This window comes from Leptidea sinapis, chromosome 33 (genome assembly GCF_905404315.1).
Source record: "Leptidea sinapis chromosome 33, ilLepSina1.1, whole genome shotgun sequence".
In the NCBI taxonomy this organism is placed as follows: domain Eukaryota; kingdom Metazoa; phylum Arthropoda; class Insecta; order Lepidoptera; family Pieridae; genus Leptidea; species Leptidea sinapis.
The window spans coordinates 4,834,806-4,854,705 of NC_066297.1; the positions used below are offsets into that span (position 1 = coordinate 4,834,806).

At 38.1% G+C, this 19,900-nt stretch overlaps 1 protein-coding gene across 1 annotated transcript in view; it reads right to left on the reverse strand.

The window, feature by feature from the left end:
- Positions 1-19,696, reverse strand: part of LOC126974620 (ankyrin repeat domain-containing protein 50-like) — a 33,140-nt gene extending 13,444 nt beyond the window's left edge. Inside the window, exons 1-14 of the mRNA XM_050822127.1 lie at positions 19,612-19,696; positions 17,983-18,124; positions 17,105-17,295; positions 15,249-15,347; positions 14,027-14,210; positions 13,711-13,891; positions 11,647-11,716; positions 8,883-9,029; positions 7,570-7,653; positions 7,208-7,351; positions 6,740-6,852; positions 5,428-5,546; positions 4,890-5,017; positions 3,920-4,043 (exon numbers count right to left, since the gene is read on the reverse strand). Of these exons, the coding sequence (XP_050678084.1) occupies positions 3,920-4,043; positions 4,890-5,017; positions 5,428-5,546; positions 6,740-6,852; positions 7,208-7,351; positions 7,570-7,653; positions 8,883-9,029; positions 11,647-11,716; positions 13,711-13,891; positions 14,027-14,210; positions 15,249-15,347; positions 17,105-17,295; positions 17,983-18,124; positions 19,612-19,696 (1,811 nt within the window). The remainder of the gene's footprint in view (positions 1-3,919; positions 4,044-4,889; positions 5,018-5,427; positions 5,547-6,739; positions 6,853-7,207; positions 7,352-7,569; positions 7,654-8,882; positions 9,030-11,646; positions 11,717-13,710; positions 13,892-14,026; positions 14,211-15,248; positions 15,348-17,104; positions 17,296-17,982; positions 18,125-19,611) is intronic.
- Positions 19,697-19,900: the final 204 nt, after the last annotated feature.

Sequence of the window (19,900 nt, forward strand, 5' to 3'; positions counted from 1 at the left end):
TGCAATGTGCAAGCCTTATTGTGTTTTGGTCGCCGTAGCTAGTGAAATTACTTGGCAAACGAGACTCAATATCTTATGTCAATTACCACCATCATCTCGTTTCCCATTGTTAACAAAAAAAAAACTGGATTCTCCATGCTTTAATCAATATATCAACGAAAAATAGTACATTACTGCAGGGACCAGCTAAAGACGCTATGATGGACGAAGGTATAAAACCCAAGTCTATCAATGCCTAGTTGTGGCCAAGGCTTGTATACTACTTTTCTCAAACAATGCGCGAAAATAAATTCAAATTGAAATATTTTTATTTAAAATAGGATGTGACATCACTTATCATCCTGTGAAAAGGGGCGTTTGGTAAAATCGTAAAGAAGGTTGTTGAAATGATGCTCACATTTCCAAGCATGTTTGAGAAACATAAATTAAGAGCCCTCATTTGAAAAATAAACAAATAAAAGAAAAAAATTGCAAGTACGAAACGATTTCAACATCTCAGCTGTGATGGTGATGCAATGATGGAAGTAAGAACAGCGGTGATGGCTGGTGAGGTAACGACAGCGCGATCGCCAGATGAAGAATCATATAAATAATCTCACACTAACTCACACTTTTTAGGGTTCCGTAGCCAAATGGCAAAAAACGGAACCGTTATCGATTCGTCATTTCTGTCTGTCCGTGTATGAAACAGCCACTTTTTTCCAAAACTACACTGTTGAAACATGGTAAGTAGATGTATTCTGTGCACCGCATTAACTTTATCATAAAAAAAACAACAATAAATTTAGGGGGTTCCCCATTCTTAATCAAGAATTTTTTTCTACAAACTTATACGTATGTATCTATGGATGGGTCTTCAAACACGATATTGAAGTTGAATAGTTTGCGCAAGAGACACTTCCAAAGATGTTAAATGTCCCCCCCGTGTAACTTCTAAAATAAGAGAATGATAAAACTAAATTATGATGTACATTACCATGCAAACTTCGACCGAAAATTTTTTGAGCGAGATGTTCGACCAAATACGTAATCTGTATCATGCCCCATAACAACATAATCCGAGCCGTAAAGCATTAAAATACCAATGGCGTTGCAGTACATAATTTTCTTCGAAATAACGCCGGTCTTGTATAACAATAACCTTTATGCTTATGGAAATAAGACCTAAAGCCACGCTGTCGTTACCGGAGCATATGAAAAGAATTGTTAAAACTGTCCAACCATCCTTGTCACTCACGTTTTCTTAAATATCCTCCCTCTCGCTCTCGAGAAACTGCCAATAAATGTGTTGTACGCAAGCCTCGGCTTCCACAACACCACACTAACAATGAGGCGGAAAAATAACAGTTAATTACGCAACTGCTGTGTTATAACGGGTATTGAAACACACTAATGTGGGTTTACAATAGTATCACATGACTGTTTTAATACCTAATTATCAACAGTTGCATACAAGACTATCTACACCCATAATATGAATCCTCTACAAGATTCTGAAACAGCTTACTGCTAGCATTAAAAAAGCCAGTACTACTTACCATAACATCTATCACCCAAAGGAGTGTTTTTATGAAAACGGATGACATAATGTTGTACTGAATTTCATTACAACACTCGTTTGGATGATGTAATGGTTATTAGGACATTAGGTGTTTTAATGTCGGCAATAAGCTGTTTTGGAATCTTTAACTGTCTTACTAATAAACGCAGTGTAAAGTTACTCAATGTTATAAATTGATTCTCCTGTAATTCTGTAGTGACAAAGCTTTAAACTTTATCTACACCCATGGTTTAAATCCTGTGTTAATGATTCTAAAACAGTTAGCTTTTTGCCAACATTAAATACCCAATGTCATAATATCGAATCATCATCCAAACGAGTGTTGTAATGAAATTCAGTACAACATTATATCATCCGTTTTCATAATAACACTCCTTTGGATGATATTATTATGGTTACTATAACTGGCTTTTTTAATGTCAGCAGTAAGCTAACTGTTTCAGAATCTTCTAGAGGATTCATATTATGGGTGTAGAAAGTCTTGTAAGCAACTGTTGGTAATTGGGTATTAAAACACTCTTGCTATACAATACTATTATCACCCACATTCGTGTTTTAATACCCCTTATTACACAACAGTTGCATAAATAACGAATGGGCTTGGCTTAACCGCCTGGTAAACTATTTTACTTCAACACCAGGTGAAAAAGGTCAACCTTGTCTTACTAATAAACGCAGCGTAAAGTTACTCCAAGTTTAAAATTGCTTATCCCTGTAATGTTATTCTGTAGTGACAAAGTTTTAAACTTTACTTCGCGCTAATTAGTAACACTGTGACAGATCAAGTACGGAGAATCGCGAAGAAGTAATTTTTGTAAGTGACGTATAAGAATTATTTAATTTGAGATATAAAAATGTTACCTTGTAAAATTTGAGTACAATACATTATAACAAACTAAATTTTAACTTTAAGCATTGCGTTGTTTCGTCTACGCTGGTGTTTTATTAATGGTGCTTCAGCTCTTGTAATATTATAAATAAATAGAATTAAAAATAATATAAAAGAAACCCGGAGCGGTCCGACCGGTAGACATCATTACGAGAAACACACCACATCAACGGCTTGTTTTGAAGGTAGGCCCTAATTGTGTTGATAAACGCGAAGTAAAGTTATTCCAAGTGTAAGACTTCTTGTCTCTATCTTACCTTTGTAACTACATAATTACTTCTCGTAATTTTAAACTTACGAGTAAATTTACATTGCGTTTATTAATAAGACAGTTAATAATTAATTTACAACAAAAACATAATTAGCAGCATGCGGGAAACAATTTAACGTAAAAATAATGTAAATATGTACACAAAATAATAATTTCAAAAGAAAGTACAAGTGATGTATTAATATACATGTATCACACTACCTCACACTACTAAGGGGTATAAAAAGACTTGACCTGCCAAATAATAAAGATTCTGACTCTCAACCATGGCAAAAGCCATGAGGTTTTCTTCCCAAAGTCTCCAAAATTAGCACTGTCTTCGAATACGAAGAATCTCCTTACACCGCAAGTCTAAGCCCGGATTTATGAGGAGCAGGGGCTAACAATAATGCAGTTTCGGGTTGGTTTTAGTGCTACATAATTAATCATGTTCACCAACTTCATTTACAGTATAACCCTACCTACCTACAATAAGAGCATTATTTTGAATAACATGAGACAAACAAAAATTGCACTTTTAAAGGTATCTTATTAGATAAGATTTAAAAAATAACTTAGTAATTGCTCTGCATAACGTTTCATAAAAAGTAAATATATAAACCAGCATAGTAATATTATATTTAGTCCGCATCTGTTCTTATGAAAAAGGACTTTTTTCTGTATAACGCTGCGTAAAAACAGGAATTTATCCCTTTATTACTTTGTATAAGGAGAAAGAATCTATGCCCGTATATATATATAACATTGCGTCCAGTATAACGTAGCGTATGAATAAATAATGTCTTCTGTATAGCGTGTTTACGTGTATAAGAGATCATTTGTTTCCATAATACCATAATAGTAATGGTATCTAAAACCCCCATCTGTACTTATGCAAAAATACTTATTCCTGTAAAATGCTGCGAAAGAACAAGAATTTATCCCAGTATTACTTATAAAATTTAAGAAGCTATAACTTAAACGTTGCGTAAGGACGAAAAAAATATGCTAGTATTACGTAGAGTATGATTAAATACTATCTCCTGTATAGCGTTGTATAAGCGATCATTTGAGTCCCTATAAAGTTGCTCAAAGAATTTAGCAATGTATAGCGATGCCTATGAACAAGGGTATCGCTGATTAACATTGTATCAGCAACAATTTCAACAAAGCTCCTGACCCGGCAGTACCTAAGAACTAAGATATTAATCCCAGTTACCTCTCGCTCTTGTCGTGTTGTTTGTTGTCGCGCCCCAAGATGATGCGCATGTGTGTGTCTCTGTTGAAGTGTGTGTCCGTAGCGGTGGGGTGCGACGTCAGGCTGGCCGGTTGAGATCCTGGAACTACCATCAGTTGAACCTCGTTACAGACACCCTGATCAATGTGCTATGTATACTAATAACTATATAGCCATTCATTCCATATCTCTTGAAAAAAAAGTATACATTTGAAATTTTGTTAGTATTTGTTAGTATTATTTGCTTATATCTAGGTTTTAGTACAATTGTTAATTTTTTTATTTTTTTGATATTGATCCCAGTTTTGGTGAAAGCCTCCTCCAATTTAATCCACAACTTCCTGTTAAGTGTAAGACCTCCCTCAAAGATCTCCACGACGATCGCTCCTGCGCTGCCCTCATCCAACGTATTCCGGCTATCTTGACCAGATCGTCGGTCCATCTTGTGGGGGGCCTACCAACACTGCGTCTTCCGGTACGTGGTCGCCATTCGAAGATTTTACTGCCCCAGCGGACATATGTCATTCGAACTATATTCCCTGCCCACTGCCCCTTCAGTTTTGCAATCTTTTTTCTTTTGCTATGTCGGTGGCTTTAGTTCTCCTACGGATCTGCTTATTTCTGATTCGACCTCGCAGGGAAACTCCGAGCATAGCCCCCTCTCCATTGCCCCCTGAACGACCATGAGCTTTCTCATAAGGCCCAAAAGAAATGTTAGCAAACCTCTATAAAAATCAAATCTTTTGAGATAACATATCTCTTATATGTACTTATTGTTATTTAAGTAAGTCCAGTGTTTCTAGAAATAAACGGTTTCCTTTAGTAGCAATTATATTTAGAATGCTGTTAATGCTACCGCGTAAACGGTGCTGCATGGAGACATGACACCATGGAACCAAAACCAGCCTCAGCAATGATTCTGGAACATTTTAAAAATAAAATGAGTACATACCTTGAGTTAATGGCGGTGTGGGTGACCGCGGGGGTGAAGTGTAGAGAGGCGAGGTGTCACCTCGAATTCTATCTCGTTCTCTCGCGTAACCGCGTATATCGCTATCTCGCTCGTTAGCCGCATAGCTCCTGTAATTTTAATTTATTTAGTAAACTTTGCTATTAACTGTTTTTTATGGAAGAGGGCAAACGAGCGATTCACCTGATGTTAAGTAATGAGGTCTCGCGTTATCATGGAACAATATTGGTGAAGATCTATTCATGCGTCGGGGCTGTTTCACTGCTAGTTTTGCTATCATTGTTCAGAGTTCGGCACAGTAGACATCTGCCGTTATTGCTTGACCAGATCGGTGAAAGCTATAGTGAATAACACCATGCTGAGATAACAAAACAGTTATCATTACCTTTTTATTGGTAAGCTTTGCTGTAGGACAGTGCTGCGGCGTTTGACCTGGGGTCAGCCATTGCATTTTCACTTACGGTTATCGTAAAGAGTACGTGAAAGCCTCATATGCCATCGTATCACGCCACACACTCACCGCAGCTTGTCGTCACTCCGCTCGTGCTCCGGCACGACCTCGTCCCGCGGTCGCTCGCGACGCCCGCGCCCGCACCGCGCCACTTGCTGCGCGAACGACAGTGCGTGCGGACGACTCACCTGGCCAGAGTAAATAATATTTATCTACACCCATGCTTTAAATACTCTATTAAAGATTCTGAAACAGTTAGCTTCTTGCCAACATTAAAACACCCAATGTTCTAATAACCATTACATCATCCAAACAAGTGTTGTAATGTTGTACTGAATTTCATAACAACACTCCTATATTATTTTTTCAATCCCTTCATGCGCACAGTTTCAACAGACAGCCACAATCTTATAGCTCGATGCGTGGTATCTGTATGAATTTCAAAAAAAGAACATTTTCGTTTACGCGCGTTCCACACTACTAGAACGTCGCGCGCCGTAAAAAGAAGTAGGTTAACCGAATCACCCGCCATTTTTCTTCGATATTTTTATTGTTTTGTTTACAAAAAATAAGGGATTCATTTTAAACGCAGCAAAAGAACATTATATTCGAATGAATTTTAATTATTGCACTATACAAAATGTAAATTACTAGCTACTAAAATAAATAATTGATTCAATACTTAGATTATATGTTTATAATCAGTAATTAATGATATTAGGTTACTACTAGGACTGGTGTTTTAGTGTTAGCAGTAAGTTAACTGTTTCAGAATCTTTTAGAAGATTCAAAAGTCTTGTATGCAACTGTTGATAATTAGGTATTAAAATATATATATATAGATCTGGCACCTTGTGACTTCTATTTATACCCAAATATCAAAAAAAAAATTACAAAAATACAACCGACTTCAACAACACTAATCCAGAACAATAGATATAATATGCACTAAAAAGAAGAAAAATAATTGCGTATTTTTATACAATATAATTAAATTATCAAATTCTAGTTACGATTATTGTTATTTTTGGAATCAGTGTCCTCCTGCTGCGACCCGCTCTCGCCTCTCGCCTCCTCACGACTCAAGCACATCTCACCTATAACTATGTATGTAGTACCTATCTTAGATGACACCGACTCCGAGCGTTTATTGCAGCCATTGGAGAACACTTCAAATAAGCTTTTTATACTTCAAATTGTTAAATTTTTATATATTTAACTAACACACTGTAAAAGTAATAAATGTTGTTTGCAATAGAATTTTTTTCCTTGTTTCAGTATTTATGGCAAGACCCAGCTGAAATTATTAACCTATTTTGTATTGCAAGGTACATTCCGAAACGTCTACAAGATCGTTTAATTTTTTTTTCTAAAATCGTACCTTTTCTATGTTGTCATCCTGCTCGTGAGACTTGCTGGATCCCCCCGTCATGTTGGACGATGACTTGGTTGAGTTGGAACTGTGCACGCTGCGACGTTTGTACTCCGGCGAACCTGAGACGTTACAACCAATTTATACAAGCGATGGACCTTATTTCAATTCAATTACAAAGGTATTACAGAAAAAATAATTTACATTGCTTCTCAATATTTATACATAAAATTTTCGTGTTACGATACTAGTCCACGATAAACTGCTGAACCGATTTTAATCATATTTTGCATCTGTATGCAGGTTGAGCCAATTTGAAGGATTCATGACGGAAATGCAGATTTACATCATAAGAGGACCAAGAACATACCGAATCACAAGCCTCAATGATCTCATACGATCGAAAGCTCAGCAGGAATCAAGGTGCCTTTATATGAGCGATGTTAGCGGCTGCTGAGTGTAATTGTAAGCACTTACCAGTTCTGAGGGGAGCCAGCAAGTCTTCGTGGTGCGACTGCGGTGCTGGTTGGACCGGCGGCGCGGATGGAGCGCTCCACTTCTCTAGAAGCCGACAGATATTACCGTGGCCTGCCCGCCAAGCCACTTTCGCTGGTGTTCGACCTGCAATATATACGTCTACTGTAACGTCACACCTTACACAGATTGAAAAAAGTTATCCACTAAACTTGCCACAAATCAGTTATTAGAATTAGAAAAGTGAAAAATTTATTATATCATTAATATGATTGTGATAAGGTCGGTCGTAACTTTACTTATACCGGATGTACCCTATATAACACCCACTGTATACTGTACTAGCCCCACGCCTCAGTACTCACCACAATGGTCTGCCTGCAGAGGGTCTGCGCCATGCTGCAGTAGCCACATCACACATTCCTCGTGCCCTTCCTGCGCCGCTATGCCTGATGAAGATATTAAAACTATTTGCACCAATGTCTCGTCCCCATTAATAATACTCGCTAAAACTATTTACTACTTTAAAATATCTACTTTATTTTTTTTTTCTATGTTTGTGAATTTCTATATTTGTCTCACTCAAAAGTGACCTATCTTGATAAAGTTTGTGTGTTTTAGTGAATTTGAGATTGGTTTAGATTCTCAATTCAGTCCATATAATATAATTCTCCTACTTATCTGTATGTTAGTAAACATCTCATATCGGCTGGACCGATTTTTCAAATTTAAGACGTGTGTACAAGACAACGTCTGTCGGGTCCACTAGTAAACTTATAATTGCATAGATATTATGGTTAACATTGAAAACTCTAATGTAAATAGAGCTGAAATCCTTTTCTTGAATATCGTAGTTCAGCTTAGGCTGGTCAATTGGCTTGCCATTTTTTTAAACTATGCAAATTGAAATTCATACACTTATAAAATATATAATATTTGAGTCACGAGTCAGACTGATAGATGAGCTTTTGTTTATGCATTAATGTGACTTATGTCGACAATACCTAATCTATTTCAATAAAAAATTGACTCAAATAGATTGCTACTACTACTCTTTTGTACAAATTAACATAAAATTATAATTACTAGTTAATTAAATCAAATCAAACCCAAAAATATTTTTATTTTATAGGTAAATCATATTATACTTGAAATGTGTATTTTTTTTCGTACAGCTTATTCGGAAGGCAGATTTCCCTAGAGAAAAATGTTCAAGAAACTCTAAGGTTGCTCTTTTCAAAACAGATTAGGTATTACAAATTCTTATTTTTAATGTAATTTACAAATCATTTCAATTACAATATATGCAAAGTGATGCAACAAAAATACTCAAACGACAAAAACTAAATGGCTTACACGAGAAAGTAAAAAAAAAGTAAATTAATAATAATAAATAACAGTAAATCAATAAAGGCATTATGCGAGCATTTTATTGTATAAAATATATATTAATTTTTAGATAATTAAATAAAAGTAATAAAAAAAACACATAGCAGACCTCCCGGTAACAAGATCATCCAGCTACCGCAAGTAGTTCACAAGCACATATATATACATATTTTAGGGAAGGGAGCGACCCGCCCCACGTCGCCGCCATTAACGTATTGAATTAACAACCAACATATTTAAAATATTATCTTGCATTATTTAATGGAAAAGCACACATAGCGTACATTACCTAGCGGGGTGGCGCCCTGCGTGCACACGGCGGAGGGCGAGGCTCCGTGAGCGAGCAGCGCCCTCAGCGCGGCGGCACGTCCGCGCCACGCCGCCGCGTGCAGCGCACTGCGGGCGCAACGGTCGCGCCCGTCCACGTCTGCCCTACCTGCACCCGCACAAACATGTCAATATAAAGATGAAGACCTGTCGACGCGAACTGTGGAAACTGACCCAAACCAGGTCGAAAGTATCTTCTATCGAAGACTAATAACACATCTCTAAGACATCTCTTGTATTGCAAATGTCAGCAATCAAGTGATTGTAATAATTATTTATGCAACTGTTGTGGAATAGGGGGTATTAAAACACGAATGTGGGTATATATCATAGTATCACATGAGTGTTTTAATACCTAATTACCAACAGTTGTATATAGGACTTTATCTACACCCATAATATGAATCCTCTATAAAAGATTCTGAAACAGTTAGCTTACTGCTGACATTAAAAAAGCCAGTCCTAGTAACCATTACATCATCCAACCGAGTGTTGTAATGAAAACGGATGATGTAATGTTGTACTGAATTTAATTACAACACTCTAGTGGTGGGTGCCAAAAGTTATTATATATTAACAATTAATATCAACTGTTAACCAGAAAATAACATTAACAATGTTATTAATAAATACTCTAAAAGTAGACTTTTAAATATAGTTATTTAACTTCATAGTTAATTTTTAAAGTCAGGACTCGGGTACCTAATTATTAATTAATGGAATCTGTGATCAGCGCCTTCTATCGAACACCGTTATGGTGTCGTATTATACTCGATAGATTCAATCACTGTGTTCGATATGAAAAAACGAAATAATTTCTGAAAGTGACACTAGATGACGTATAATTTAAAACTATTTATTTTAAAAGTGAACATAGATGGATAGACTATGTTTCAACGCCATCTAAAAAAGTTTAGTACACTAATTTACCATTATCACAACATTTATTATTGCAAAATAAACTAATTTTCATAAGTGACGCTAGGTGGCCGACAGAAAAATACAATGACAATTTTTGCCTTATTTATAATAACATAAAGTCTATGCGTATTTAAATGAAAAAAAATTGCATTTAAACCTGAGAAATATTGATCAAATTTGCTATTTATGACTTAAGCAGTAGCTATCATTTTCACTTGTACGATAAATTAGCATTTAATTTTCCAAGTCTTCAATGAATTAGGTAAAACATATAGGTACATTAATAATTTGAAATTGTAACGAATGTTTTTTTCTCTGTTCAACTTCAGTGTTACTCAATTAGTCATAATTTTGTATAGCGATGCCGTGTCGAATTTGTTTCGGAAATATTTTTGGTTTTTAGTTACATTTTGGTTATTAAATTAATTCTCTATTTTTTCTAATACCTAAGTAGTTGATTAGTATTAGTTATTATTGTTCAGTGAACAAAAACTTTAAAATATTAAAATAACAGTAAATATAATATTTAGGTCTAGGTTTAGTGTAAGAAAAACTTTTATTTATTATTATGGCGGAACGACGACGTACTGCTGCTATATGGGACTATATTGTGAGGAGTGAGAACAAGTGCTGTTTGCAACTTGTGCAGCAAGAGTTTGTCATTCAATCAATCAGTCCTTAACCTGTTTAAGTATGAAGGAAAATTCATTGATTGATGTGACCTATTTAAATTTAAACACGTCGTACCTAGTTTAGTGACCGGTCTAACACCCAGTAACTGATTCATAAATACCAAAAAAAATGCAGATTGCTTAATATTGTAATTAATAGTAACTAACTGCTAACATAAATAAAATATTGTGCTAATGTTAAATTAACAAATGGTGAAATTTAACTAAGCAGTAAAATATAATGCTATATGTGAATTGTGATTTTTAACAGTGTTATAATAATTAGCGTTTTGCGTAACATGTTATTTTTTTTCGTATAAGCATTTTAACAAGTTAAGCAATATTAACGATTAACCCCACCTACCTCTACAACACTCGTTTGGATGATGTTATGGTTACTAGGACATTAGATATTTTAACGTTGCCAATAAGCTAACTATTTAAGAGAGGATTTAAAACGAGGGTGTAGATAGCATACTGAAATGGCAAATCCAGTAAGTCACTAAATTAAAATTGTACCTAACTCATTAAAATTTCGTTTGACTTTGCGAATCAATGTACACTTAAAAGCTAAGTGAAGCCTGCCCTTGAGGTGCTTCCGAGATGTTTTCTCCATTTGATGACAACGATGGTTTTTTTAGTGCCATGTCTTGGTGAATGTTGTTTGCAGCAAAGACAGACAGGTTGGTGTCAAGCATCGTTCTTTTTTCACAGTTGATCTAATACCTACTATACCTTATATCCTACCAAACGAATATCATAATTTCTAGAGAGGTAGTTTTTCTTTCAAAGTTGCCTTGCTGGAAGCTTCAGATCTTAGATAATTTATACATCTAGATAGTGTATTGCTGTTAGAACACCGATAAAAACAGGCCAGGAACAATACTAAGGTGTGCGTGATGAGCTACTCTTACACTCACGATTTGTACGACACTTTGTGTTAGTGTGCGTGAATTGCTCAAAACAGACATCAGTTCTAAGCTCAATTATTTTCTACGTTTTCATAGCTGCCACACTCTATCTAGACGTATAAATGATCTAAGCTTCAGATATTAAACCAAACAGCCCGTTTTATCTCGAACATTAACCTTTAACCATATTTTTTAATATTGTTAAGGATAAATCATAACTTACCAACTTTGATCAGTAAATTGACCATGTCGGTGTGGCCTTGCCAAGCGGACACGTGTAGAGGAGTCCGACCCTGTAGAAGACACACGTAATAATATAACTAGTCTCATGAGGGCATACATTTGAAACACTGACCTGTATAAATACCACTGGACAGGCTGTTCCATATGTTTGACAGCAATTTATTTGTGTCTATTTGAAGCGCCACTCGCGAGCGTCCAGAGAACTAGTTTTGACGTTTAATACAAATGGCTGCGTACAACACTCTAAAGTATTTTTGCATTTTGAATTAATTTCGGTCGTTTTCCGTGTTATTTAAGTATCAGGAATCAACGTAATAAAGTACACATTTTTTTGTAAATAGTTTTCCTATCGATGTTTGTTTAGCTGAGGGTATCAATACTGTTTTAGCACCGCACTCTCGCTACAGCGCCAAAATGGCGAATATCAAACAGGTACAAACAGCGGTGGATTTACACTAGGGGCAGCTGGGGCAATTTTTAGGGCGGCAAAATTTTGAAAGTAATAATTTTTTTTTGTCTTATCAAGATTGCTCATTATAATTAATTAATTTTATTTAATCGACCAATCCGCAATTCATAAATTCAGACGTGTTTGCCTGTGAAAAAATTTATGTAATATAATTATGAGTCACCCTTAGTACCAAATTTTTAATTGTTAGAAAAAAAAAACAATTATTTATTCATGTTTTTAGAATATATTTCATATAATAAAGTTTCTGCAATAAATTAGTTATTTTAGTTCTGAAAAATGAAATATATAAGCTATAAGTTTATGTAAAATTCCAGTATTGGGGCGGATTTTTTTCCGGTGCCCAGGGGCGGCATTAAGTTTAAATCCGGCCCTGGGTACAAAAGCACTTTGACAGCCACCAGTCCAGTGGTTAATAGTAGAGGTCAGTGATTCAAACAGATTAAAATGTAATGATAAGGATGAAATCAATTTAAGTAAGTGCCATTAGATTGTTTTTTTAAATTTGGAAAATATATATTGTTTTTGTATGTTACAGTATGAGCCTTGTAGGCTACCAAACTTATGCCGGTGATAGTGGTAGCCGGGTAGCCGGTCCGGTTGGTTATATCTGCGACGATGTATTGGTAATTGACTCGGTTGACAGTTTAGATCTGCAAGGCTTCATAGATCGTCATAGATATTAAAATTTAAATATTTCTATTCTAATAATAATAAATAGGATTTAAAAATCACTTATTGAACGTCAAAAACAACCACCCATTCAATGTAGCCAACCGGACCGGCTAACCGCTGCGGTCAACCGGCTAGCACTATAACCGGCTTAAGTTTGGTACCCTTGTACTCGTACTGTAACATACAAAAAAAAGTGTGTGTGTTCTTATGTATGCACGCACTTCTTTGGCCTAAGAAAGCAAAAATCCTTAAAATGATTCCTCGTGCTATTACGTTTGTAGAAAGAACAATATTGTAAAAATCTTGCAACGATGGCTTTGACAATAATTAATTATTAAATAACCAACACGGCTGTACGGGCCTGAACCCTTTGCCTATCCTTGTGCGGTGTTTCCGGGACGATGCGACATGGGTACCTTCAAGAAAAGCGCGTACACCCTCCTTAAAGGCCGGCAACGCTCTTGTTATTCCTCTGGTGTTGCAAGAGAAAGTGGGCGGCGGTGATCACTTAACACCAGGTGACCCGTACGTTCGTTTGTTCTCCTATTCCATAAAAAAAATCCTAATAATGGACGAAGAAACAAAAAAAAATAACGATTGTCGCAAACATCAGAAAATTTTAGGAACCAACTTCACCCTGTTAGTTTTGTATTATACTGATGCGAGCGCATCTTAAAATTTCACTCTCATAATTTTTTATAACGCACCTAAAGAAGTTTAACTTCAACAATATATACTTTAAATTAAATTAATATAATCGCAAATTGAAATACTGACAAATGGCACTTACTTTAATTGGTTTCGTCTTTTTTTAATATCTTATGTTTGTTCTGTGCTTTGATTTTTTCGGGTTCAAACGTACAGAGAGACAGTAGTGGCTAAATACAGTAGTGAACACACCTCGGTGTCACTCCTGCTGACGCTAGCCCCGGCAGCTATCAGCTGCCGCGCCATGGCCACCCGGTTGTCCAAGGCCAGCACGTACAGGGTGCTGCGTCTGTCAGCATCCACCGCGTCCACGTCAGCGCCGCGCATCAGCAATGCTGACACCGTCTCGAATTGACCTTCAAGGGCTGCCAACCTGAAAACGTTTTTAAACATAAAAACTTCACATGAGCTTTCGATAAGCTCCCGACTGCGCTAAACAAGCTGCGATAACAACTCTTTCAACTGCGCTAAAATATGTTATTTGAGTAAAATCGTACAATAGTCCTACCTAAGCGCAGTCTTGCCGTCGTGGGCCCGTTGATCGACCGGCGCGTTCCACTTGTCCAGCAGTATTATGACCAGCTCCACGTGACCTTCCTGAGCCGCCAGGAGCAACGGACCCTTCCCTTCGTTGTCAGCCTCGTCCACCTTGGCACCAGCTTCCAGCAACGCCTCGCATACTTCCATATGGCCTGGAAGTAACACCAATAGATTTTCATCACCATGAAAACGATAGTAAATATAAAATAGTGATTCCTCTAGTGTTGCAAGAGAATGTGGGCGGCGGTGATCACTTAACACTAGGTGACCCGTAGGCTCGTGTGTCCTACTTTTCCATTCCATGCCAAAAAATTACAGTCAGTTGTTATACTGGAATTTAAAAGAATTATTACATATTAAACTTTTTCAAAAACCCTGTCAAAGTTTAGAGACATAATATCTACTCATTAATGAAAGTGTATCAATCCATGTCCAAATAGGAATCCTACCGATCACTATCCATGAGAAGCGTAGGGCAGAAAGAGGAAGTGATTTATAAATAAAATTGTGAATTGAACGAACGCACACGATACACGTCATGGAAATTTCCAGTTACTGTAGATAAAAAGATAACGCCTTGTGCATTTTCAGTACATGACTTTTCTGCTCAAGTAAGTCAAATTTTTTTTGCAATTCCTAAGAAAATAATTTAAGGTTCCATCATCATCAGCTGGAAGACGTCCACTGCTGAACAAAGGCCTCCCCCCAAAGATTTACACGACTATCTGTCCTTCGCTACCTTCATCCAACGTATTCCGGCGATCTTGACCAGATTGTCGGTCCATCTTGTGGAGGGCCTACCAACACTGCATCTTCCGGTACGTGGTCACCATTCAAGGACTTTACTGCCCCAACGGCCATCTGTCCTTCGAACTATGTGCCCTTCCCACTGCCACTTCAGTTTCGCAATCATTTGGGCTATGTCGGTAACTTCTCCTACGGATCTCCCCATTTCTAATTCGATCTCGAAGGGAAACTCCGAGGTTAAGAAGTTTAAAATATTATAATAAGCAGACGCTTAAGATTTACATACATACATAATATAATCACGTCTGCCCCCCAAGGGGGGTTTCATGATACTAAACACTTTTTTCTACTTCATACTCTTATCCATAGTACTATTGACCTGGACTGTTTAAGTCCATACCCGATCTGATATTGTATCTACATGACCAAACCACCATACTAACCCTCGAATGCTGCATAGTGTAGCGGAGTCCAACCCGAGTTATCTCGGTGGTGTTCGTCCAGACCACGGTCCAGCAACTGACGGACAACCTCCACGTTACCTTAATGAACATATTAAATAATAAATTATTGACTTTTCTAAACCTAAGCCTAACATAAAAATTTATTAATATATTCATTTCAAAGTTGTTTAAAGAACTGAGAGACAAATAAAGTTGGATATCTGAAGAATTATTTGAATTTATTCTGCCGCTGAATCCCACAAATGCACAAATCAAATTCAATTTTCACCATCTTTATATGTGGCATTCCACCACAGGTACGATATTGGTACGTTCAAAAAGTGCAAACTATATAAACACGCGCCAACACTAAAAAGAACCTCAATTGGCAGCCATTAATGTTTTTTTTTAAGTTAGTAAGGGACGACATGAGCAAGATGTTCAGGTGATGGTAATTGTTACGCCCAGCCGCCAACAATGCAGTGCCCCTCAGGATTCTTGAAAAACCTAAAATCTATCAGCGGCACTACAATTGCGCTCGTCACCTTGGGACATAAGATATATGTCTCATATGCCCTTCAGACCGTAACATACTCGCACATTACTCCTTCACGGCAGATATTGGCGCTCATTCTCACTCGCACATGTATTATCACGTATCTGCCATCCCTGTTACGTAGATAGTCTGACCAGTTTCGTTAGTTATAAAATACTACTCCTGTGATATCTCTGGAAAATGGGTGGCGGTGATCACTAACGATCAGATGGTCCATACGGACCATCGTAGTATACACTTGACTGCCTAATCCAACTTAAACATATTTGACGCTAAGTGATCACCTTGACCATAACATCAAAGTTCTTTTTTGTTTTTACTTTGAGTAAAGAGAACTTTCACAAACTAACGACGAAACGTACAGTCCGGACATTACGCTACTGTCATTCGTAAAAAAGCGCACTGTTACCCCACCGAAATACATATATTCCTGCCACCACATTCTAAACACCCGGAATATAACCGACAAACAATACACATACCCTCAGATGTAAAAATGTATTGTTATAGTATAGGTAAATAAGTAGATATAACATCCAAAATTAGCCACACCACAAGAAAATATTTATTTGCCACCATCACAGTAAACTTACTGAAATTAGTGTTACACATGACAGTAAATTTACATACGAAAAATACATAGACAATATGGTGAAAAAGGCCAAGAAATTTTCTGGTTTCATCAAACGGATACGTTCTCATATTTCTAGCGTAAAACTCGTTAAAATACTGTTCATATGTTCGAAGCACCCTTGAATATTTTTCTCAGGTTTGGAACCCTCAATTTGAAGTTCACATTAATAGACTTGAAAAAATTTAAATATTTTTTTAAGATATTTACAATATAATACAGATTATATAATAAGATGTAAAAGGCATCACATACTTCCATTACAAATAAGACGTCAAATAGATGATACAGTTTTTTTACTCTAAGTTACTACACTCAAAGATAGATTCTTCTAAATTAACATCACATATTGGTATCAAAGCGCCAAATAACTACACCAGGACAAAATATACACTATACGTTCCTCATTGCAGTACTAATTACAGGCAACATTCATATTTTATAAGGTGTCCACAAGCAATAAATCAGATATTAGTTGACTTGCCTGATTTATACAATACGTCACCAAACACAAAATAGATGTATACTTTTTTAACCTATTTATGTCATGTAATACTGATGGTTTTGTTAATAAAATAAAATAAATCACCATATAACCCTAAAGACGCTGTTAGACCTGTTTAACGCATACTGAAAACATGAAAAAAATAATGTGGACAGTACAAATACCCTGTGCAGCGGCCGTACTGAGCACAGTGCGACCCTCGTCGTCCATGTTGTCGACGCAGGCGCCCCAGAACAGCAGCAGCCGCACGGTGGGGGCGTGGCCCGCCGAGGCCGCCGCCCACAGCGCAGTGCGGCCGCTAGAGTCCGTCGCCTCGATGTCCGCCTCCGCTTCCAGTAACACCTCGCATATCTCACTATACATAACAAATTGATTAGTACGTTTTAATAAGCTAATTATACAAGAAAAATCTAATAATTTTGCACTTGATGGAAATTTACTTTAAAATCAAAGGCATTTATTAGATAGAGAATTTTTAAGTAAATTCTTTAAGGTGACGGTATGTCTGCTTTTTGAGAGACGTAGTTTTCTTTGTTCTATAATAAAATTATATGTTGATTCTACTTTTTTACTCATTAGATATTATATAATTCTCTGAACAGGTGAGGTGAGAAATCCGCTTCTACCTTTTTCTATAAGGAACTATAAGAATAAATCGGCATTTTCAAAAATGTCTAGTTCATAATAATTTATATAAAACAACAGCAACGCAGCATCCGCGGAACTTATTTACTTGGACGCATTCATTTCATTTAAATCGCAGTGTCTATTGCACAGTGCCACCCACAAATGAGTGCGGAAGAAACGCGCGCTAATTTGCTAGCTTGTTAGCTTTAATTTTAATGTTCTAATAATTAAAACTAGCTGTCCACTAGCAGTCAATAAATCTATCTCCTACGGTTTACAAAGGCCACAAATACACTCACATGAATAATGCGGTAGTAAATCTAGCATTCTGTGCACCTAATAACTACAAATAATGCGCTAATGCTTGACCTTTACGTAATTTGTGGGTACTAATAATTAATATGGAAATACTGACGTGTGTCCCTCGAAGGCGGCGACTGAGAGTGGCGTAGCGCTGTCTCTGTCTGCCACGGTGACGTCAGCGCCGCGCTCGATTAACAGCGACGCACACGCCGCACCCGTGCCGCATAGGGCTGCCACTGCCAACGCTGTGCGCCCTGTTAGATCATTATGGTTATATGAATTGTATTTTCATTCGGTACTTTACACAGCTATATAATACTTATAAAAAATATTAAGGGCCGAAAAAGTAGCCCACTGTAGGAAACAGACATTAATATTCCGAAACAGTCAAATTCCCCCACGCCGCGGTATGCCTTAGATCGGAGCGATATCAGCGCGCGCGCAGCGGTCTGTCAAGGCGTATTATTTTACGTGTATTAATAGATTGCTTATAATTAAGATTATTTGAGTAATTATATAAGAAAGTTATTGAAACCAGCTATAAGACCATGCAAAATAAACCATTTTATAGAACAAATGAGGGTCGGGTGCCGTACGGCACTTCCGATTTTGGTGTATCTGGAAAATGTGGTGACTTTTTTTTTATATCAGCGGGGACAAACGGGCAAGAGGCTCACGGGATGGGGAGACGTGAGGCAACCGCCCATGGACATCCGCAACAACTGGTATGTCAAGAAATGCGTTGCCGGCCTTTAAGGTGGGAGTATGCTTTTTTCTTGAAGGTCCCTAAGTCAAGAAATATCTAACGAAACGCGCGGTTGTGGAATGCCAGACGTCTACGTGGTGCGGGTGGTACTTTGCACGTAATGTCCGGTGGTGGAATTCGGCCGCTGGAAATACTCCGAACAGCTCCTCTGAGATCTCCTCGTGATAAATGCGGTAGAAGATGCAGAGAGAACCCATATCCTTACGCAATCCCAAAGAAATAAGCCGAGCGGAGATGGCTTGATCGTCGATGATTCGAACCGCTCTTCGTTGTAAGCGGTCAAATGGAAGAAGCTGGTACTGGGGAGCACCCGCCCAGAGGTGAGAACAGTACTCCATGTGAGGCCGAATTTGCACCTTATAAAGTTGCAACCTGTGGCTTTTAGTGAAGTACTGTCTAGCCTTACTGAGTACACCAAGCTTTTTAGAGGCCCGTTTGGCCTTCTCTTCGAAGAGACCACGGTACTGAACGTTGCTCGATATATCGACGACAAGTATGCCAATACAGGCTAGGGGATACGACAAAGGGAGACTTTTTAGTGGTGAACCCACAAACTTGTGTCTTCTTGGGGTTGAATTGGACTCGTTGCTCGATATATCGACGACAAGTATGCCAATACATTGCTGTCATTTGTATTTGGGAGTGGGGGGGTGTAGGCCTCCGGATACCCCAGTCACCGGACGAAACACAGCGGCATAGCCGCTATTTCACGCCGGTTGTGTCCGTGAGGACCCAACATGGTACTATCACCCCTATTTCGCACTTTCCGATTTTGGAAAGTTAAGGTGGGTCACGATTGACCGGTTCTTCTTCCGGCCGTACACACTGTCTGTCAATGGGACGACGTATAGTTTACCAGCGATGCGGCCCGACGCGTCGGCCCGCTCGGGCTCCGCGCTACAACCGCCTCGTGACCTGATCACGCCGCAGGGCTGCTCATCAGTCGATGGTACATATTATTGAGAGTCAGCTCACCGTCCTCGTCGCGCGTGTCGGGGCGGGCGCCCGCGTCCAGCAACATCCGCACGATGTCGGCGTGTCCCATGTACGCGGCCGCCATGAGCGCCGTGCGGCCCGACGCGTCGGCCCGCTCGGGCTCCGCGCTACAACCGCCTCGTGACCTGATCACGCCGCAGGGCTGCTCATCAGTCGATGGTACATATTATTGAGAGTCAGCTCACCGTCCTCGTCGCGCGTGTCGGGGCGGGCGCCCGCGTCCAGCAACATCCGCACGATGTCGGCGTGTCCCATGTACGCGGCCGCC